The sequence below is a fragment of the Phodopus roborovskii genome, unplaced genomic scaffold (genome assembly GCF_943737965.1).
Source record: "Phodopus roborovskii unplaced genomic scaffold, PHOROB, whole genome shotgun sequence".
In the NCBI taxonomy this organism is placed as follows: Eukaryota; Metazoa; Chordata; class Mammalia; order Rodentia; family Cricetidae; genus Phodopus; species Phodopus roborovskii.
This window is the reverse complement of record NW_026126482.1, coordinates 16,629,986-16,652,759: the sequence shown is the minus strand read 5'-3', so window position 1 is coordinate 16,652,759 and position 22,774 is coordinate 16,629,986. Positions and strand designations below refer to the sequence as shown.

The following is a 22,774-nucleotide window of genomic DNA, read 5'->3' as shown; positions in this document are numbered from 1 at the left end:
GTTTTCCAAAGAGCCAAGGCTGAAACCCATATCTCCTGTCTTATCTTATAAAACAGTGCTTCTCAACCTTGTTGTCATGACTCTTTAATCCAGTTCCTCATATTGTGATGACCACCACCACCACAAAAGTATGTTTGTTGCTACTTCAGAACTGTAATTTTGCGATGGGTATGAATCATAATGTAAATATCTGTGTTTTCTGATGGTCTTAGGTGATCCCTGTGAAAGAAAGGGCCATTTGACACCCCCCCCCAAACTGGTTGTGAGCCACAAGTTGAGAATCACTGTTAGAATCCAGAGAGGCAGGCAAAGTAATTGTATAGGCTAAGAGAAACAGGTAGTGAAGTCATGACCTTTAACCATTAATCTCTTCTACTGATACTAAACCCCACACAGCCCCCCTCCAGGTCCTTACATGAGCCTGTATCTTTATCATGGACTTGATGCTAAACAGAGTGGGTAACACAATGGAGCCCGCCCCCCCCACTCTTGTTGGGTGTTTTGGGTTAACAGAACCCACACATTCAAAGCCCTTGGCACGCGTTTATGTAAGACTGGTGCTTTTAGATCAAGCTACCCAACTTATTAGTGGTCAATTGCAAAAACTTCCCTGTTCAATTTGTGCGTTTTATAACCCTCAGTGGCAAATCCCGGCCGAAAAGCCTTAACTTTAGGCTCCAGCTTGCCGGCTTCCCTCTTGGCTCTCACAAACCACCTGATTGTTAGAGGGGGAGTCGTGGCTTTGCAGAGCGTTTGATCAAGGTCCTCTTGAGCAGGGACAGAAAGGCGTCCCTTGGAGCAGCAGGCGACAGCGGGCTAGGAGGAGCGTCGCCCAGCGGCAGAGGCTGCGACGGCACAGGCGTGGGGTGGGGGCTCCCACCTCCCACCGCTCTACAGGCGGTGCCGGGAGGCGGGGCTGCAGTCTATCGGAGCTACGTATTGGCTGGCGGGGCTGGGGAGGAGGGGCAACTACGCCGTGATTGGCGGAGGCCGGCGCCGGAGGGGGCGGGGCCGCGATAAAAGACGCGTGCCTGTCTCGGAGCAAGCAGTCGGGCTGTCCGAGCAGCGCGGCCGTGGAGCACTCGGGAGTGGGAGGTCGCGGGGGTGGCGGGGACGCGAGCGGCGGCTGCGTGGGGTGCAGGGCAGGCGGCCGCACCGCTTCACCTTCCTCGGAGAGCCCGGAGCCGACTTAGAGCTTCTACAGTGAGGCGACAGCCGCGGTGCACACGGGAGAAGAAGCGGCCGTGGCGGCGGTGGCGGCGGCCCCAGCCATGCTGTGCTATGTGACGAGGCCGGACGCAGTGCTGATGGAGGTGGAGGTGGAGGCAAAAGCCAACGGCGAAGACTGTCTCAACCAGGTGATGGAGACGATCGGAAAGAGGATCCCCGCTTGTCCCCGGGAAGCCTGGGGCCTCGGGGATGGTCCTCAGGAGCCGGGCGACGTTGCAGCAGCGGCCCGTGGAGCGCGCCCCGGACGCCAGGCTCCAGCCTCCTCCTCCCCGCGGGCGGCGGGGGTGGGAAGCATAGAGGACTCGTATGGTGGGGGGATCCCGGGCCTGGAAACCAGGACGCTGCCAGAAGCTGCAACCCTGTCCCTTACCTCGGCACTTTTCTCTAAATAAGGTTGCCTGGCACACCTGCCGCAGGTGTGCGAGTGATGCCGCCTGTGGGGTCCTTGCAAAGCCCGGCAGCGCCACCCGCGTCCCGGGATGAGGTGGTTGCAGACAGTCGGGGGCCCCCCAGGGTTCCCTAGCTAATCAGGTGGGCCCATGTCTGAAGCTACTTCTCCGAAAGAGAGAGTTCACCTGACACTCCGGGTTTGATGGGGATCCAGAGTATCCTTGGTAATTGGCAGGGAATGGTTCTGGCAGTCTTGTGCTTGGGTTTTCTTGGGTTTTCCACGTGGGTTTTCTTTAGAGCGACTAAGGCTCTAAAACAGTATTTTCATGGTGGATATGGCAGACACATATGATCCCCTTGAAACACTGTGCCTTCAGGATCTGTAGACCTGAGCTGATTGGAAAGCCACTTGTGAAGCTTAGCTGACACTTGTGGCATGCTTCCTCAACGTGTTTGTGTTTTTGGAATCCAGATGGTTAGAACTGCCCAGATAAAAAGCTGCCAGATCATCTGTGCAGATGGTGCTGGTGGAGGGAATTCCAGCGATCGGAGTAAGAAATAAAATACCCTTGGATTCTTCCTTCTCGCCTTTTGTGAAGTCTGTTTTAGAGGACTCCTTACCCTGTGCAATTGGCCATACCCTAGAAATATTCAAGCAAGGCCGAGCCTCCTTTTGGAGCACTGGGTTTTGACATCGCTGGTACCTTAAAACATTGTTTTCCATTCTACCACTGGAATGCTAACAAGGTAGAACTGGAATTATAACAAGGTCAAAGTAGGTGGCTGCCCTTCCCGCAAATGGAACCCTTAAGTTTGCATTGCTTATATCCGCTGCTTTTGCTTTTGTTTTTAGGTGTGTAGGCGATTGGGGATCATAGAAGTTGATTATTTTGGGCTGCAATTCACCGGCAGCAAAGGTGAAAGCTTATGGCTGAATCTGAGAAACCGGATCTCACAGCAGATGGACGGGCTGGCACCTTACCGGCTCAAACTGAGAGTCAAGTTCTTTGTGGAGCCCCATCTCATCTTACAGGAGCAGACAAGGTAAAGTGAGGCGGAAATAAACCAGTGTTCAAGACATCTCTGATTCCACCTGGAAGGGGCCACCGTGCCCGCCCAGAGATGTTCAGGGCACATGTGACTTCCTGCAGGGGAAGTTCAGGAAATGCTTAAGTTAGTCTTTGAAAGCAAAGTTGGCCTAGGTGGGTTTTCCAACTCTTGTTTTGGTTTTACTCATCTCTATTACATTAATGGGAGAGCAGGGTTGATATAACATTAATGGGAGAGCAGGGTTGACTTCTTACAAACAAAAAGACTGACTTCCTGACAGCAACGTCTGCCCGCTAGTAACCCCGCCTCAGCAGTGTTACTACAGGTCATCATCGAGAGCGTTCTAACTGAAAGCAGGAAACAGTTCCTCTTGGGTTACTTAAACTTGGTCAGTCTTCAGCCTAGTGTCAGATTACAGTGTGCAGCAGAGTGCTCCGTTTGGTCTCCTGCAGATTTTAAAACTTTTTCAAGTTTCATGAAAACGTAATAAAAGGACTCTTTGAAGACCACTGTCACTGATCTCCAGCCTACAGCTATACTAAACATGATTGTTGGGCATTAGATTATTTCCCCCCTCTCCTTGTTAAAGTAAGGGCCACCAGCCATGGTAGACATCTGAGGCATGTGGTCTCCTCCTTTAAACGACCAAAACACACACACACACACACACACACACACACACACAAATGTGTTTCCCTCACAACTGACTATAATACTTTTCTCAAAGATGATCCAAAATAGAAAAGTGGTGTTTAATATTTACTACTGAAATGCAAGAGACTTACAGTGGCATGTTGAAAAGGGGAAATGGATGCTTTTAAAACCACTGCAAACTTTGGGTCCCAGCACTGATGTTTTCCATCCTCCTGTGGCTTGGAAAAGTGCCATGCATGTGAAAAATGCGACCCTGTAGATTTCAACTCATAATCGGGGGAACAGGATCCTCGGAGAGGTTTTAACGTACTGTGTTTTGTTTATTTACCAAATGGTGGAAATATTTAAAAATACCACTCCTTTGGACTTGAAATATCTCCCTTGCCTTGCTGTTGTGGCACTTTAAAAGTGGGGAGAGATTTCGCTTAGGAAACTGGCAGAAGGAATTTTTAGTGTCTCTGAAAGTACCTTACAAATATTCATGTAATGGCATGCTTATAAATGCTGGGCTGGGCTGTCTCTGTTAGTCACAAGAGGCTCTATCTTTCTTTAAACTTTTAGTCTGTATCTGTGCGTGTGCACTGTGTGTGCATGCCTGTGCATGCATGCACACACATCTGTATGCCTGTGGAGGTAACAAAACCAATTTTAAGAGTTGGTTCTCTCCTTCCACTATGTGGGTCACAGAGATTGCACTCTGGCTGTCAGGCTGGAAGGGAAGATTTTTACCCTCTGAGCCATCTCACTGGCCCGTACCCTTTCATCCTTCCTTCCTTCCCTCCCTCCCTCCCTCCCTCCCTCTCTCTCTCCCTCCCTCTCTCCCTCTCTTCTCTTTCCCCTCCCCCTCCCTCCCTTTCCTTTTTTTTTTTTTTTTTTTTTTTTTTGGACAAGCAGTTGTACTGTGATACTGCTGCTGTGATTTCAGGGCTTCCAGGGGCCCTTCCAGGGGTATTCTAGTGATACAAACCTAATTTTGAAATCGGCCAAAGTTTGGAAAAGCAAATACTTCATTTAAGTCGTGGAAGGATAATAGCGTAATATGTTCGAGCTGAGAATATGTTCTTGCTTTATGATGGACTGACTAGAGATGGTCTCTACTACCCTCTGCTGTAACTGGGCCAATACCTATTATCAAATCTACTTTATTCATGTAAGAAAGAGACGTTTATAATGAGTAATTGAATCAAACTGCTTGCATTGGTTTTTTTTTTTTTTTTTTTTTTTTTTTTTTTCTTCCTGGTATTGATATTGTTTCACTTGTCTTTGACTCTGGATTTATAGCTAATGGCACTCAAAGTATGTACCTTCCCACTTCTACTAGGTAATTTTAATTGATTTTCATCCTTTTAGAAATCCCATAGAATGGTGAGTGTAAGCTGGGCCCTGCAGCAGGCCTGTAACCCCAGATGCCTGGGAGACAGAGGAGCAAAGATGAAAAGGTCTCTTGTGCCTGGTTTCCAGTGTGGGTTCAAGTCTTATCTGGGGAACTTAGTGAAACCCTGTGCCAATATAAAAGATAAAATGACAGTTGAGAATACAGCTCAGTGGCTGAGTGCTTGACTAACCTACCCAAAGCCTCAGTTCAGAATAAAGAAAGCAGGGACAGGGAGGGTAGGTATTGTATAAACCTTTGAGTATCTTCATTATGTTGGTGAATTTTTCATAGTCTTGTGGAGTTATCAAAATATAAAACTTTTAAGAAAATACCTAAGGTTGACAACCAGTCTGATGTGATATCTTCATAAAGTAATATCTAATTTGCATTTATGGCCTTTAATTGTCGTGCTAGGTCCAACTGAACATTTTTTTAATTATTTAAGTATGTGGGTGTTTTACTAGTATGTGTGCCTGTGCATCACTTAGTGCTTGGGGAGGTAGAAGAGGGCATTGGACCCCCTGAGACGGGAATTATAAACAAGGTTGTAATTTACCACAAAAGTGTTGGGACTCAAACTTGCATCTTCTGAAAGAGCACCAAGTCCTTTTAACTGCTGAGACATCTCTCCAGCCTCGTACAATTAACATTTCTTAATCATGGTACTAAAGGTCTATTTTTCTTTAATGTCGTATGGCGGGGGGGGGGGGGGTGGGTTGACAAACCTTTTGATGTCCTGATGTTTGTTATAACATATTTATGTTAAGTGCTGTGATTCTACTGTAGATCTGTTTGTGCCGTGAGTGAGCACACCTTTGACAATTCAGTCTTAAGAGATGGTTTTTGCTGAGGCAAGCCACAAGGGTGCATTTGGTGTACTGAGGGGGTCTGGACATTTCATTAAAAGGAAATAGCTGGGCCGAGTTGCCCTCTGCAGATCACTAAACAGTGTGCTTACAATAGAACAGGTTTATGTGGAGGGCTATTAAAACACTACTTAACATCAGACCAGGCTGGCTGCTGAGAGGGTGCCCAGCAGGAAGGCTTCCTAACCATTGGGCGACCCTGGGATGCCTTTTTCCAAAGAGGAACACAGGGTTGAGTCAAAATACTATCTTCGATAGGCAGATCGGGCTCATCTGGTTTTAGGTCTAGTTTTAGATTTGGTGACCCTGCCCAGATGATTCCATTTGCTGTTGAGTTTGGTCTTGTTCGGCTGGCTGGCATGGTTTACAGATGGAGACAACAGGTATTTTCAGCAGACGTTTGCCATGTTGGGGATTGAAATGAAAAGGGAAACACATTAATGTGCTCTGGAAGTAAATCTGAAATGATAATCTTAGACCCTGCCTTTGCGAGGCTCTCAGTTCTTCACAATGAATTTTGCCAACATTTTCAAAACTGGCGATTAGGGAAGTGCGAGGTTCATCTCCACAGTGGTGATTATATCATCCCTTGCTGGCAGGGTCTATGTTTTTCTAGCGAAGCTCGGAAGACTGTGTTCCCCCAAGATACCACCTATCTTTCTTGGAGAGTATTGATGTGCTTCTAACATTACAGCAACTTATGCTCATTGACATTTACTCCAATAATGCAAATCTCATCAAAACTGATCAGCAATGTATCTTCAGAATCCATTGAGTGTACACTGTGTAAATATCTTGTTAATCAACAAATTAAGGATTTCCAAGTGGGGAGCTGGAGATGGCCTGGTGGTTTGGAACACTGGTGGCTTCTGTAGAGGATCCAGCTTGATTTCCAGCACCCACATGGTGGCTCACAACCATGTACAGCTCAATTTCCAGGGATCCAACTCCCTCTTCTGGCTCTGAGGGTACCAGACATGCATGTGGTGCACATATATACACAAATAAAGACAAAACACTCATGCAATAAAAAATAAATAAATAAATACACAAAATCTCAAACAAAAACAAAAAAGCTCACAGAGCCAAAGCCACAAACTCACAGCCAATGGGATGTGGTCATTTCAAACCAATTCAGGACCAGCCAGACTGGATCTAGCCAGAGTTTATAAGACCTGTTTACAGTCTTTCTTAATGTTGTCAGTGTTGGTAAAGGTTACTTACATAATTTATCTTTGCATGATTAAAGGTGAGTGCATTCTATTTGGTGTTGCAGCTGCTGCGGCCACTGTGTGTCCATTCATGAAGGCTCATTTATGTTCTTTATACTAAATGTGGAAGGGCAGAATCAGCCTCCCTCTCCCATCCTACCTTTCCCCCATCTCCCTCTTTCTTTCCTCCGCTCCCTTCTCTGTTTTTACTTGCCAAATTATAAAATAGGACCCAGGAAAGTTATACAAAAAAGCAAAAGCATACATATATATTATTTCCAAGGAAATTATAAATTGAATTTCTGAATCTTAAAGTTTTTCTTTTTTGCCAAAACTAAGGGGTATTTGCATTGCTGTGTGGTGTTTAATTTTAGACAAGGAACCCTCATTTGGGCACCTTCAGCCTGTGTATTTACATGAAGTAGTCAGAGAGCATTTTTTAAAAAATGCTATTACATGTATTCATTTTATGTGGAGGAGTATGTTTTATGCATGTGATGTATGTGTGTATGTGAGTGTGCAGGTGCACATGTCCATGCATGTGCATGCGGAGGCCAGAGATTGACAGCTTGCCCACACAGGTGCCTATGGCCGTGGGTGAGGCCATTCTTTAGAAATGCAGACTTTGTGTGCTTAAGTTAGTGTTCTCCTGGCACAGGCTGTGAGCTCTCCTGTGGCAGTCCTCATATCTTAACTGCTCTAGGGTTCAAGGACAGACATCTTTCAGAGTGGTTCCATTTGGGGCTTGGAAAAGATCCCTTCAGCCCAGGTCCAGAACTGACATAGTAATTCTGTGATATCATCTGCCCCTGACAGTTTTTTTGACTGTAGGCCCTCCATGAAGTAGGCCTGGTGGTTTGATATAGCTGGAACTATTAATTCACTGGTACTCTGAACCCAAGCCCTGAGGTTGTTTTCTCAACCTCCTGAAAAGTTCAACCATGGAGAAAGTTGAGAGATTTTATCAAGAACACCCCACATAGGCCCCCTAGATCCTACTATTAAGTTTAATGTGCCTGCTTTATTATACAGTTAATCATTTATCAGCCCCTCCAACCATCCATCAACTGGGTTTTTTTTTCATATGTTTTTCCATATGTCATGAATAAGTACCCTTTATTCTAAATACTTCAGTGTGCTTATCATTTAAATAGAACTTGCTGCTTCCATTTGGTTCTTTTTTTTTTTTCTAGTTGAAATTTACATAGGATAAAACATCTAACTCCTAATTATATCTCTTAATGAGATTTGATTAAGAACAGTAGCATCATCCATCATCCTAGAAAGTCCCTCATCTTTCTGCCTTCAGCCCACAGTGCCCACCTTACAGAGTGATGGCACTGTTAACACTATGGTTTCTCCATCTAGACTTGTTGTGCCTATTCAGTTTTATGCATGGGGGAATCATCCAGTAGGTTCTGGTTTATGACTGCCTTCTTTTATCTACCCTAAATTATGTTGAGGCCCACTCATGCCACTGTTAGTTATTTGTTCTGTTTTCCGTCTGTTTTGCTTTATTATGTGCTGGGGGTTGAACAGGGTCTAGAACATTCTAGGTCAGCCTGAGCTAAACACCAGCCTGCTTTGTTTCTTTCTACCACTGGATAGTATTCTGTTCTGTTTGTTGATCCAGTCGTACTGATGAGTTCCTGCTTCTATGAATAAAGCTACTATGAACATTCTAATACAAGCTTTTTTTTTTTATTATTTCTTATAGACACATATGTTTTCATTTTCCTTGAGTAAATACCCAAGAATACAATAGCCTGGTCATGGTATGATTGCTTAGTTGTGTAAGTTACTGCCAGACCTTTCCCCATAGCATATGTACTGTTCTGAACTCCCACTCCCACAAAGAATGTAAGAAGACCAAGTGTCTCTGCATCCTTGCCAGCCTTCTGGTGGATACATAGTGTAGAGTGTTGTGGTTTTAATTTGCATTTCTCTGATGATTAATGATGGCTGTCAGATTTTCATGTGTTTATTGGCCTTTTCTGCATCTCCTTTGGTGAAATGTCCAAGTCACCCATTTACTCCTGAGCTGTCCACATTCTTTATGTATCCTGGTTACCAGTTCATTGTGAAATCTGAGTTTTATAAATATATGTTCCCCCCATGGCTTGCCTGTTTTCCTCATGCCTTTTGGTGAGTAGGAGTTTTTAATTTTGGTGAGATTAATTTATTCTTTTTTTTTCTTTCTCTCTGGAATTTATTCACTATGTTCTGAAAAGCCTTGTCTACCCCCTAGTCATAAAGTTACTCTTATATTTGATTCTCAAGCCAGTATAGTTTTAACATTTACATGTAGGGCTATGCTCTATCCTAAACTGATTTTATCTTATGAGAATGTTATAAGATTTGAAACAAAAAAAATCTCTCATAACAATTTCTGTTTCCATTTGGCAGTTTTTAAATATAACTTGGCAGTTGGAGTTTGGTTTAAAATAAACCTATGTGGTTAAGCGACTCATTGGACAGAGATGGGATGTTTGATTGTAGTGGGGTCTACTGGGGTGAATGACAGTCCAGAAGATATTTCACATGCATGAGCTTCAGGGAAATTATGGGTCAGTCATTGGCAACTAGGATTTTGAAAATAATTAGTTAGCTGTTCTAAAGATGTATTCATTACTTGCATTTGGAATATGAGGCTGAATCTAGTTATTTTATACTTGTCAAAAGCTGTTCAAAAGGTGTAACTGGCAAGATTACTAGGATATTGTGCCCAACAGTGACTATCTTAGCTGCCTTTTGTTGCCATGACAAGACACCATGACCAAGACAACTTATTAAAGAAAGCATTTGGGATCTCAATTCCACAATTCTATAGACATCATTGACTTCTGGAAAGTTCTGTTGTGAGTACTAGAAGATTTTTCTGTGAGATGGTCAGTATTCATATAAGAGAGTCAGTCCTCTGATTACAAACCTTCAAAATAAATGATTCCTGTTATTTCTTAACTCTGAAAAGACATGGATTTAATTAAAAATTTAAATATTTCATTTTATATGTAAGAATGTTGTGCATATAATCCTGGTCCTGTGCAAGAGCAACAAGAACTCTTAATTACTGAGCCTCTGAAAAGGCATGGATTTTTAAAACAGGAATTACTAAAGAGTTTTGAAATAAAATATATTAACAGTAAGTGATTTTTTTGGCCATCAAGATGGCACAGCGGATAAAGGTGCTTGCCACCAACCTGGGATAAGTTCAATCCCTGAGGCCCACATGATGGAAGGAAAGAATGGACCCCCACAAGTTGCCCTTTGACCTCCAAAAATGTACTGTGGAATTCACCTAAACATATACAATAAGTGAATAAGTAAATACATTTTTTAAAAGATTTTGCTTCCTTTTCAAAATTAAAATTGAGATCTCAAATTTTGCCCTATTTAAAAATTTTTATTTTTACTTTGTGTATAGGTGTTTTGCCTACGTGTCTATATCTATACATTACATGAGAGCCATTGCCCTCAGAGGCTATAAGATGGTATCCACTGAAACTAAAATTGTAGATGGTTCTCGGCCATGTAGATGTTGAGACTAGAACTCGGATCCTCTGAAAGATCTGCCAATGCTCTTAACCATGGAGGCATCATCTCTCCAGCCCGTTGCCCTGTTTTTATAACATGTGTGAATTCATTTGTACCTATGTTATAAACTCTTGACTTAGCTAGAATAATGTACCCTGGGTCCCACAATGTGACCCATATATTAGAAATATCCGTGTTCTTAGTAAATGGGTGAAACTTTAAAAATTAATTTCCAAGTGTAACCCTAGGAATACATAGAAACTGTAGTATGAGCTTGTGACAATAGGGTGTTCATAGATATTTGCTTAAGACAAAGTTGGTATTTTTCAAAGCCTTTTGCATGTGATTCCATGTTGTAATCTATATGGAACTAGATAGGTTATCCACTTGTGAGCTATACTTTTTAAAAAAGTATTCTCTAAAGGCCTGACTTCTTTCTTGGACTACATCTGCTTGTTTTGATATTACTTGTAACCTTTCACCCAGTCATTAAAACAAGAAAAAGAATAGTTTTGTGGGAGATAGTTTAGGTGAGTAGGTAGTAAGAATGAATCCCAACTCAAAGCCACTCAAATCCTGAGCCCTCACCGAATTGTTTTCTGGAAACATGTTTTGGAGCACTGCTATCCTCCCTCTTGGAAGGAGCACACAGATAAGACATGATAGCTCATTAGACCTGGTAACGCTGGCCACCTCTGCTCCCTCACACTGGTGCCAGGACCCTAGTCACCCCGAAGCCATCTGTGGCTGGAGTTCTTTTGAGAAGATACACTCCTTTCCATTAAAGACTGTTCCATCTATAAAACAACTATCAGACATACCCATCCCATAGCCCCAGTGTGGGGCGGGTGGAACACAGAGGCAGTTCATGACAAACCTTCATTGACTTGAAATAAAAAGTGGCCATAAAGCCAAGAAAACTGCAACATACAGGAAGAGGTCTGCACAGTGAGGAGGAGTAATTACTGCTGAGCTCCGAGCACAGTTCAGGCTCCACTGGCTGGAGAGCATCAGCGTGCGTGTGTGCGTGCACACACATGCATGCATGCGTACACACACACACACACACACACACACACACACACACACACACACATACACACGGCTTTATTCTAGTTCTCATCCACTCCAGGGAAGGCTGGGCATTGCTCTAGGCTCCTAGCCACCTGTTTACGTTGAGTTACCGTTTTCTTGCTTTGTTTTTGGCAGCTGTCCCTCCAGAAGTAGGCGTAGAGAATTTGGAAAAAGAAATTGAATAAATTTGAAAAGTCGACTTTGGCAGCTCTCCGTACTGTTTAATAAAGCAGGAAGCAGTTTCAAATTTTATGCTAGGAAAATAAGTCAAAAGAGACCTTTACATCCACAGTAATTAAAATGTGAAGGCTCAGTTTGTGGTGCTAATCTTGAAATCTTTTGGCACATGGTTTCTTCTTGAATGTAAGCATAGATTAGATTCAGACTGCAGGCTCCTGAAAACATACCCTCTCATTGAGTAGGCAGAAGTACATCTAGATTCCATTTACCCAGTGGGCAACACCAGGGTTTTGTGAGAATTTAGACCTGCATCCTCTGATAGTTTCTCTTACACACGCACAGACACACACACACACACACACACACACACACACACACTGTCCTTTTTTTTTTTTTTCCTTCCTTTGGAGACAGAGTCTTACTGTGTAGACCAGGCTGGCCTGAACTCACAGAAACCTGCCTGCTTCTGCCTCTAGTGTGCTGGGATTAAAGGTGTGGGCTAACACACAATAGCTAAAATAGAAATTTTAAAAGCAGTTTATTTCTGTGGCAATTCTTTGGTCCCAGCAGGGCCCCTTTCTCAGTTTAGCAGTATGGAAGAAAGAAATACTTTAAAGACGACCAGATGTCTGGGTTAATAAAAGCTGTGTCTGTTCTCTTTGAATGCTACTACGGAGTCTTACAGAGTCTGGAAGAAACTGAAACATTTAAGGGTGTCTCGTTACTTTAAACATTTATCATTACTGAATATGCAAACGATTGAATTGACTACTTAGTTAAGGAAGAGGAATGGCTCTTGTCAACCTCATAGTTTGAGGTTCTCAACACAGCTCTTAGCACTTGTCACTTCTCTTGTCCTAATTCCTTTTCATACCTTTTCTCATGCTAGTCCCTTCAGTGGAAAAGTAAGCTATGGTACAAAGAAGAGCCGTGTCAAGGACTGGGAAAGTGAGGATCCGAGCTTACACAGGGTTTGGGGCCTCACCAGTGGCTAGAATTCATTATTGTGCCTTTTCGGCACATGCAAGAGGCTACCACAAGTCATCAAAGTTAAAACTTCACATTTACCAGAGACAAATTTTATAGTCTATCCTCTTGTGACTCAGACAACCTCTTTAGGATTTTAGACAGTAAAAACAATATCTGAATTTTCCCAGGAATTTCTGTGGCATGCATACCTTGTAGTAAATGTAGAATGTACTTAGGGTAGGCTCAAACAGAGCAAAATTGAGATTGGAATATAAAATAAATACAGATACACGGTGTTTTACAGGCGTTTATGGAGCTCTCTGCTGTTAGAGGCAATTAAACCAGCCCAGGTGTAGCTAGCTGAAGAAACTTGAATTGGTAATTTCTTACATAACTTAATTCAGAAATAGATGGTCTGTATGCAAGGTAAATCAAAAGGTGACCAAATTAGAGGACAGGAGAGGAGGCCATCAGGGCAGGTTGCTGCAAGGCTGGGTCTTCCAAGTAGATGGTCCCCATCCCGAGGACAGAGACAGGAGGTGTGGCCCGAGGCAGCAGTGGAGGACCCTGGGCTTCAGCCACCATCAGGCCTCTCTGTGAAGGACTTTGAGTGGAAAGATGGAGTGTTTCCATTGGAAGCAATGACAGCAAGCAGCTTGGATGGTAAACTGGCAGAGTATGGAGGGGAGAGGGACCCAACCCTGAGGTCACAAAAACTGTGGCCACTTCTAGGCTGTGAGTAGGACCAAGGAGGCCTAGAAGGTTAAGACTACAACTGGGTCTGGAGAGCTCTGAGAGAAGGCCCAGCGAGAAGAGCTTGTCTGGCAAGCATGAGGACCTGAGTTCAATCCCCGCAGCCCATTTTTAAAAAAGGCTGAGCACACACTTGCCAATCAGGCTAGCTTAATTTCTGTCTAGGCCAGTGAGATACCCTGCCAAAGGAGGTGGGTGGTATTTCTGGAGATGGTGCCTGAGGTTGGCACACAGAAGAACAGCTGGCTGGTGAAGCCTCTGGTAGGTGGACATTGGAGTCAGGGTTCTGAGAATTCAGGAGACACTCTTTTTTAATGTTGTCCCTGAAGATCAGAATCTACTACAAGAGAGGTTTTCTAGCTGACTGTAGTATCTGTGTGTGTTTAAACTGCAGAGGCAGGAGGATCCAGAGCTGAATGCCAGCCTCAGATACACAGCAAGCTCCAGGCCATCCTGAGCTACATGATTCCCTCTCTCAAGAAACAAAACCAACCAACCAAGCAAACAAACAAAACCTTGACTCTTAAATTTCCTTTAAAACATTATAATGCTAACTTGCTGTTTCTATGATTTAAATTTTATTTACTGATTTGAAGAGGTAGCATGTCCTGCTGCACATGTAGAGGTTAAAAGACAATCCATGGGGAGTTTCCTTCCACTGTATGTGCCCAGGGAATAGAACCCATGTCCTTAGCCCTGGCTGCAATCTCCCTCATCTGCTGAGCCGTCCCTCTATACATGTCCTCTTTGCTTAAAAAGGGAACTACTTGATTATGAAATTGCAAAGCCATTGTAGTTTTTGGTTTTTTGTTTTTTGGGGGGTTTTGTTTGTTTGTTTGTTTGTTTTTTCAGGACTGGGGATAAAACCTGGGCAGGCATTCTGTCCCTGAGCCACACCCCAGCCCAGAAGGCTGCCTCAGATACTGTTATCCCAAGCAAGCTCAGTCATTCTCTCCTTCTTTCACAGGCATATCTTTTTCTTGCACATTAAAGAATCCCTCTTGGCAGGCCATCTCCAGTGTTCCTCTGAGCAGGCAGTGGAGCTTAGTGCCCTCCTGGCCCAGACCAGATTCGGAGACTACAACCAGAACACAGCCAAGTACAACTACGAGGACCTTTGTGAGAAGGAGCTCTCCAGTGCTACGCTCAACAGGTGAGGCCACCGCCCCAGGAGAGCCAAGCACTCTGGCTATCTTGAGTGTTCACAGCCACCGACTTGATCAAAATCAGGAAACTGGCCTTATGGTCTTGTCATGGAATTCACGAGATAGAGCACGCCAGGTTTAGCCAGTCATTTTCAGAAGATTTGTGTGCCTTTTGTTTGAGGAACTTACCCAACACAAAATAGCCCACAGATAAATGCCCTTCTATGAAATTCCATAAATAACAAGGATCTTGAAAGTGCCTGACCTTTTAAATATGCAAATCTCATAAAGTAAAAGTTTGGCCTATTTATTGGTGTTTGCTTCATCCCAGCAAGAATTACAACAAGAAGCCTGATTTAGCGGCTCAGTTACCTATCCCTGTGTAACAAGCTAGCCCCAAACTCAGCTTAAAACAACAGACATTATCTGAGAATGCATGGGCAGTCCAGCCCAGAGGTCAGTCTTATCTGAAAGCCCCTCTGAGGGAGGCCTCCGGGTCCAGGTGACCCTTGAAGCTTCTTGGCCAATCTTCTCTTGCCACTTGACCTCAGGACCCTTTCATGGTATGGTAGCTGGCTCACTCCACATGAATGGTCCAAGAACAAGAGAAGAAAGAAGTCAGACCTTCATGACTCCATCTCAGAAGGGAGCCATGGCGAGTCTTCCACCATTTTCTGTTCATTAGCGGCCAGGCATTAATCCAGACCATACTCAAGGGAAGGCTACATGGGGAGGCCAGATCTCCAGGAGCACAGAAGAGACAGCCTTGCCACAACAGAGAATGTGGATCTGTGTTTTCTTCAGTTGCAAAGAATCTAATCAGTCCCCTATGCTGTTAGCCTATCAGAAAGCTTGTAAAGTCTATGTTGATAAATGTATGAGGGGATCTAGCCTACACGTTTGTCTTATGTGTGTGTTGAGAGACTTTCCCATAATTCTGTCAGTTTACCAGTATTTGCTGAGATCTTTAAAAAAAAAAAAAAAAAAACACACAGTGGAACCAGGAAGTATCCCTGGTGCACAAAGGGACTTTGGGAGCACATTCCCCATGGAAGGATGCTCCCTTAACCTAGAGGCAGGAGGGAGGGCCTAGTCCCTACCACAAATGATTTGATAGATTTTGTTGACCCCCACCTGGAAGGCATCACCCTACCTGTGGAGTGGGGGGGGGGGAATGGGATGGGAGGGTGGTCGGGGGGCATGGGAGGGTGAGAGAGGAGGGAGTGTCTATATTGTAGCATATATGATTGTTGTTTAAGAATTAAAATAAAAACTTTAATTTTGCATTAAAAAATACCATCAGTTAAAAAAAAATACAGTGTGTGTGTGTGTGTGTGTGTGTGTGTGTGTGTGTGTGTGTAAAAAGCTGGTGAGAGTGAGTTCTTTCCTGCCACCTTATGTTCCAGAGATCAAATACAAGCTTTCAGCAAGCACCTTTACCCGTCGAGCCATCTCACTGGCACCGTAGTTGAGCTCTTGAACAGTGTCTAAATAGTAATATGCCATTTGGTGCTTTTGTGATGCCTAAATGACCTCATCCCTATAATTCACTAGTGAGAATTATAAGCTTTAAGGAATGCATGAATTGATCTGTCTAAATGTGCATCTTTGAATGCTCCACAGCATTGTTGCGAAGCATAAGGAGCTGGAGGGCATCAGCCAGGCTTCGGCAGAGTACCAAGTTCTGCAGATTGTGTCAGCAATGGAGAATTATGGCATAGAGTGGCATGCTGTGAGGGACAGCGAAGGACAGAAACTCCTCATTGGGGTTGGACCTGAAGGCATCTCAATCTGTAAAGATGACTTTAGTCCTATTAACAGGTAACCCAAGTCTTCAAGAAACACACACATGCACACACACGCACACATGTGCATATGGTCATAAGCATGTATATCATCTGTTGCTTTGTTCTGAAAATAGAAAATGGACAGAAATTCACCAGCAGCTCTATCAATAAAGTGATTCATATTTTAATTTATTCACTAATTGCATTCAAGCCTTGACCATTTAATTTCTTAAATGCTAACTTAAAGTATACTAATGTGGCAGAATAATTTTTTATAGTGACTCAAGCCATAAATACCTGTGTTTGCTTCTATATACTCCCACACACATCAAGGACACTCCTACACTTGTCTCCATGCCACACTGCTTGTTCTGTATCACGTGACTAGTTAGAATCATCACAGAACCCTAGGCTAAATGTCCGGTTCAGTACTGGTCATGGGCAGCCTGCGAAAGCAGATCAATACCATGGGGAACCATTTCTCCTGAGCTCGCTCACTTTTTTCCTCCTGCCTTTCAGGATAGCTTATCCTGTGGTGCAGATGGCCACCCAGTCAGGAAAGAATGTCTACTTGACCGTCACGAAGGAGTCTGGGAACAGCATTGTGCTCCTGTTTAAAATGGTCAGCACCAGGGCAGCCAGTGGGCTCTACCGGGCCATCACTGAAACTCATGCGTTCTACAGGCAAGTACCACCATGTGTCTCCTAAGCTCAGGTCACAGCTTAGTGTGTTTAGGTGACTGGCAGGTTGCTGTGATTTCTCCTAGCCCCTGAGTCCATGAGTCTTTTACAGAATATGGGAGAGTAGCTACTTGAGCCTTCCTTGTGCAGTGCTAGTACCACCCTTATCAGCATAGAATGGCCTTTATTTCCTTCCACGACCACCTCCCAGCATAACCCCAGTGGTTGGGCCTGTTCTGCCACGATTGTGTCCTTTCCCAGAACAGTGGCACAGGTCCTTCTCTGTTGAGAAAGTCCCTCACACCTTACACACTCCAGATGCTTTTTTAAGTTTAATTTTACTTGGTGTTTTTGGAGACAGAAATCTCACTGTGTGTCCACAGCTAAGCTGAAATTCACTATATACCCTCAAACTGGCCTCAAACTCAACTTCAGTCCTCCAGTCTCAGCGTCCTGGCTGCTAGGATTTCTGGCATGCACCACTACACCTGGCCATGGCGAAAAATTTTAAACGACATTCTAGAGGGTACTTTCAAGCTGAGTAGTGAATAGGCTCATAGTTAGAAAAAAATTAAAGAGAAAAATGTAGTTCGCAGGAAGCCTTCAATTTTGTTATGTTAAAATAGACTCTGGATAGCAGAACAGAACATTTGTAGACATGTTTAATGTCCTTATGCTTCCATGAACTGCTGGATGGCAGCTCCCAGACCGAAGGAGCTGGGGAAACTCATCTCCATATTTACAACTGCATGCTTGGAGACCCCCAAGAAGCACAGAGAGGGGATTGTTGAGCTACTAAGCATATAAGATAGAAAGAACTTAGACATGCTTAAAACTGTCTTGGTAAGGAATGTATCTCGGTTCATAGCTTGCTTGCCTAACATGCATGAAGCTCCACATGAACTAGGCATGGTGTGTATGTCTGGAATCCTGGCAGCACTCAGGAGGTGGGGGCAGGAGGATCACAAAGCTCCAAGTCATCCTTGGCAACATAGTTCAAGACCAGCCTCACATGAGACCTTGTCCCAAGGGGGAAAAATCTGGGTGTGGTGGCACGTGCCTTTAATTGCGGCACCCAGAGACAGAAGAAAGTGGCTCTCTATGAGCTAAAGGTCATCCTAGTCTTACATGGAGACCTGCATATTGTGATACTGTCTCAACAAAGCAAACAATAATACTGAATATCTGCCAAGCCGGGCATGGTGCACACAACTATAATCCCAGCAAGCAAGAGGACCAGAAGTTCTAGGCCAGCCTGGGCTACTTTATCTCAAAAAGCAAATAAGTAAGTAGGGAGATAGATGGGTGTCAGATAGATGATGGGTGGATGATAGTAGATAATTAAAAGATAAATAGACGATAGATTGACAGATGAATGACAAAATAGAAGATTGACATCCACAGATGAATGACAAAATAGAAGATTGACATCCTGTTTCTATTGATAATAGCATCTGATAGTCTGAGTTATGATGCTACCTAGGCTTCTCAGTATTAAATCAAATGCTCACTCTTATCTTCAGGTGTGACACAGTCACCAGTGCCGTCATGATGCAGTACAGTCGTGACTTGAAGGGCCACTTGGCATCTCTGTTTCTCAATGAAAACATTAACCTTGGTAAGAAGTATGTCTTTGATATTAAAAGAACATCCAAGGAGGTGTATGACCATGCCAGGAGGGCTCTGTACAATGCCGGCGTCGTGGACCTTGTCTCACGAAGTGACCAGAGCCCTCCCAGCTCGCCCCTGAAGTCCTCCGACAGCAGCATGAGCTGCGGCAGCTGTGAGGGCCTCAGCTGCCGGCAAACCAGAGTGCTACAGGAGAAGCTGCGGAAGCTGAAGGAGGCCATGCTGTGCGTGTTGTGCTGTGAGGAGGAGATCAACTCTACCTTCTGCCCCTGTGGCCACACTGTGTGCTGTGAGAGCTGTGCTGCCCAGCTGCAGGTAAGGAGTCACAGCCCTCCTGTCCGGTAAGAAGGCTCTAAGAGGTGCACAATACAGAGTGGAAAGCAGCCATCTGCACCTGGAAAGGTCTTTGAGTTCGGGGACTCCACTCATTGTGTCCTTTAGAAACGTGTGCAGATCAGCACACTCTTGTCACCACTCCGTTTCAGAAATGAGGTCCAGACTGACAAAATTAATGCATCTTGAAGCTAAACCAAGAACTAGAATCCAGGCCTGCCTCTTCCATTTCACGTGACCTCTTGCCTACTGATACCACATAGCAGAAGTGTCTGTATTATTTGCCTAGTTAAAGAATACATAGATTATTGTTACCGACGACTTATTTACTCTGTTTGTGACTAATTTATCTTTTTTCTATGCTTACATTTATTCATGGGTGTGGGTGTGCGTGTATGTGTGGGTGCACATGTGCATGCTCGTGTGTGACATTGCACATGTGGAAGTCAGAGACAGTTTGCAGGAGTCAATTCTTCCCTTCTACCATGCGGTGCTGGGAATCAAACTAGGTTTGTTAGGCTTGATTGCAAGCATCATTACCCACTGAGCCATCTGACCGGCCTGTTAATTTCCTTTTATTACTCTTCATACCTTTAGGGAACTCTTCTATTGGCTGTCATTGGCTAAAAGTCAAACTAACTTTCACACAAGAAAACAAAAGCAACTCATATATAGCATGTCTCTCTTCTTGCATCTTATATTTCCTGTTACAGTAAATTGTGCACTTGGTTTCACTTCTCACAGGTTTCTGCTAAATGTCACTGTGGATATATGTAAACTTAGTCCTTACAAGCTGTGGTTACAGAGCTACTGTTAGGATTGGACAGTGAGCTCAGGAGCCTGTACCCTGCAAGGAGGGTTTTCTCCCAAGTCCTGCATTTATCTCTTCCTGCCTGCATAGTCTGACCCTGTACCTGTCTGCCAGCCTAGCTTAATCAGTGTTCTCCAGGCCAGTGAGAGAGAGCCTGTCTTCAAAAAGAGGCAGAAAGCATTCGAGAAATGACACATGAGGCTGGCCACCGTTCTCTGAGCAACACACAGGCACACGCACACGCACACACATGTACACACACAGTTGGCCAGAAAATGTAATTTTCGTCGGTGATTGTCTTTTCATAACACTCATTTTTAATCTTTGTAAAGTGTAAACATTCAAACCTGTTACAGAGCAGCTGAGAGCTTAGAAATCACAATGGCAGCTTAACTAGAAAACCTAGTGTGGTGGTTACCAAGGCTGACCTCCCAGACCCAGGTTCGGCAAACATTCTAACCAATGTTGGCGTCTTTTCCAGTCGTGCCCGGTCTGCAGATCACGTGTGGAACATGTCCAGCATGTCTACCTGCCAACCCACACCAGTCTTCTCAATCTAACAGTCATCTAATGTGACCTGCGGTTAACGGGCATGCCATGTCCCCACCAGTCAATCCGACTGTCATCTGATGCATCCCGAGCTTACTGGACATGCCAGGTCCCTGTGAGCTGCAGTATTGTATGTAAACTATAAGAATAAGAACCTTGTGAGGAAAGATCTCACTCTCAACACCCATCTGCCATGAGACATTTTTAGACAGGAAGAAGAAAAGCAAAGCAAGAATGCAACCATCCCTCTTCTGTGAGTAGAAGCCAACGGCCCCGTGGCGACAGGAAGAGCTCTGGGACATAGACACATTCCTTCTTGAACTTTGGGTTGTTCTTTTTTTTAAATGATCGAGTAAAGGAGTAGATAAAATTGTCTTTGTCAGTTAAGAGGCACTATAGCCCAACAGTGGGTACCTTTTAGGAAATGATGTCATACGTCTCCTTAACTTCTCCCAAGGCAGCAGATTTTATAAGAGTTTTACATTTTTCCTTGGTTCTTTTTGTATGGTCATGGGACGCTGAACATTTTTAATAGGAAGTTGTTTTTTTTTTTTTTCTTAAAGAAATAGTCCTCGTTATAATGTCACTTGTGTCTTTATAACTCATTTAAGAACGACTGGAAAGCTAGCAGATTGAAAAGCAATCCTGTGACTTCGCAAGGGTTGACATGTTGTCTGATTGAAAACAGTGTGCTGAGAGGAAACAGGTAACTGAACGTGGGTGACTTCTTAGCCTTTCTTTTCCCACACCTCATACCCCATGCCTTTCGGTGACAAAATGCTACCAGTTTGGTTAAACGACTTTCATGGTGTAGTCAAGCACTCCCTGGGCTTTTGAGCTGGTGGAATATTTGGAGACTGGAAAAGAAAAGTTCACAGACAGACAGACAGAGTCTAGAGAGGCTTCTAGAGTGCTCAAACCATTCTTCACTGCCCCTGAGCACTCACACTCCAGCTGCACCCACGGGTGTTGCCTCACTTGAAGATCAAACCTTCTCCATACAGCCTCATCATGGCTCCTTTTCGTGTGTGCTTTATTTCGCTTTGTTCCTGCTTTCTCGTCAATAATGCTTCTGTGTTCATTGTGTTGCCCCTGCCCTGCATCTTTCAAAGGTGGGGTTAGTTTGTTGTTCTGTTCCCATATTCTTAATCATATTTCCACCCCCACTTGGGCATTTTGGAAGCTAGTGAGCTAGGGGGTTTTCTAGGCTGTCAGGAAACCTAGCTGACCTCATTGGGTGCAATACTAGCTAAGTGAAAGCTAGAAACCTACACTGTCACTTTACTGAGATTTCTGAGTCTACGTTTCATATTGCCTTAATGTAGCAGTAATGTGTTTATGCATTTGTTTCTTTGCACAGACATTTTGTCAGATATTAAAACTCTACTTTTTTATGGCACATATTAGCATATAAGCCTTTATTCCAAGAGGTATTTATTTTTTCACTTGTAAAAAAAAAAAAAGATAATGTTTCCACATTTAAAAGACAAAAAAACAAAACAAAACTCTGTTATATCCTAGAGGACTTCTGTCTTTTATATTCAGGACAATAAAGACTTTGAAGCATTTGTGTTCTCATGGTCATTGTCATTTAAGCCACTTTACTTTCCTGTCAAGTGAGCACTCACCTCAAGGCTGGAAAATGGGGAGATGTTTAAGGATTGGCTCAGCTTTTCTCTCACCTGTGGTTTTGAACCTATGAGGTCAGAAGGTTGGTGAACATGATGCTGTGACGTACACAGCAGACGAGAAGGAAAGATGGGAGACAAGGAGGGTAGCCAGATGGCTCACCAAGTGAAAGTGCTTGCTGCACAAGCCCAGTGACCTGAGTCGATCTCTGGATCCCACAGAAAGGTGGAAGGAAGCGGCAACCTGGTAAAGGTGTTCTGTGATGGCCACACATGTGGTCCACAGTGCTCAGTCATGGCTTATTCTGTGGCGTCTGGGACTGTTTTCATACAGTACCACTGCAGGCTACTGCTGGGCTGTAGCTGTCTTCTGTGTTGCCCTGTGGTCATTTCTTCTGAAAATGCTTTGTGTGGTAGAGAAATATTAGGAAGTGTCTATAACTGACACCTTTAGAATTAGGAGACAGACGAGTGTGCTTCCCAATGATTTCTAGGAGATTTCCAGGAGTCAGTTCACTTAATTAGCCAGCAACTAAGTTGTTATTGAGCCCTGCAACTTTAAAAGAAAACAGTCAAAGACACAAGTTATCACCCATCTAAAGCCACCAGAGTGTCAGACTCTCAGTGATTCTCAATGTCTGTGTAGTGCCTGCAACACGCGTGGGTGCTTCTGTATATAAGTTATAAACTGTTCAGGTTTATAAGCAGAGTAGTCTCAGAATGATGGCCAGGATGGAAGGGTAGATGAGTGACTCACAGGCCAACACTGTTCACATTCCATGGGCCAGGGACTTCTTCAGCTCAGGAGTTCACATGAAAATCCGTGCATAATATTCTCGACGTATAGAGGATGAAGCACTGTTGAGCATAGGAGACACGACCCGCCTTTGCTTAGAGCCCAGGGTAAGTGCTTCAGAAGGACCTG

The 22,774-nt window shown here is 44.0% G+C and overlaps 1 protein-coding gene across 1 annotated transcript; it reads left to right on the top strand.

Annotated features, from left to right (window-relative positions):
- The first annotated feature begins 1,058 nt into the window (after positions 1-1,058).
- Mylip (myosin regulatory light chain interacting protein) lies at positions 1,059-21,789 on the top strand. The gene is made up of 7 exons (XM_051194352.1): positions 1,059-1,358; positions 2,474-2,664; positions 14,254-14,439; positions 16,055-16,252; positions 16,738-16,902; positions 18,423-18,843; positions 20,154-21,789. The coding sequence occupies exons 1-7, from the start codon at positions 1,272-1,274 to the stop codon at positions 20,241-20,243; spliced, it is 1,338 nt and encodes a 445-aa protein (XP_051050309.1). The 5' UTR covers positions 1,059-1,271; the 3' UTR covers positions 20,244-21,789.
- Positions 21,790-22,774: the final 985 nt, after the last annotated feature.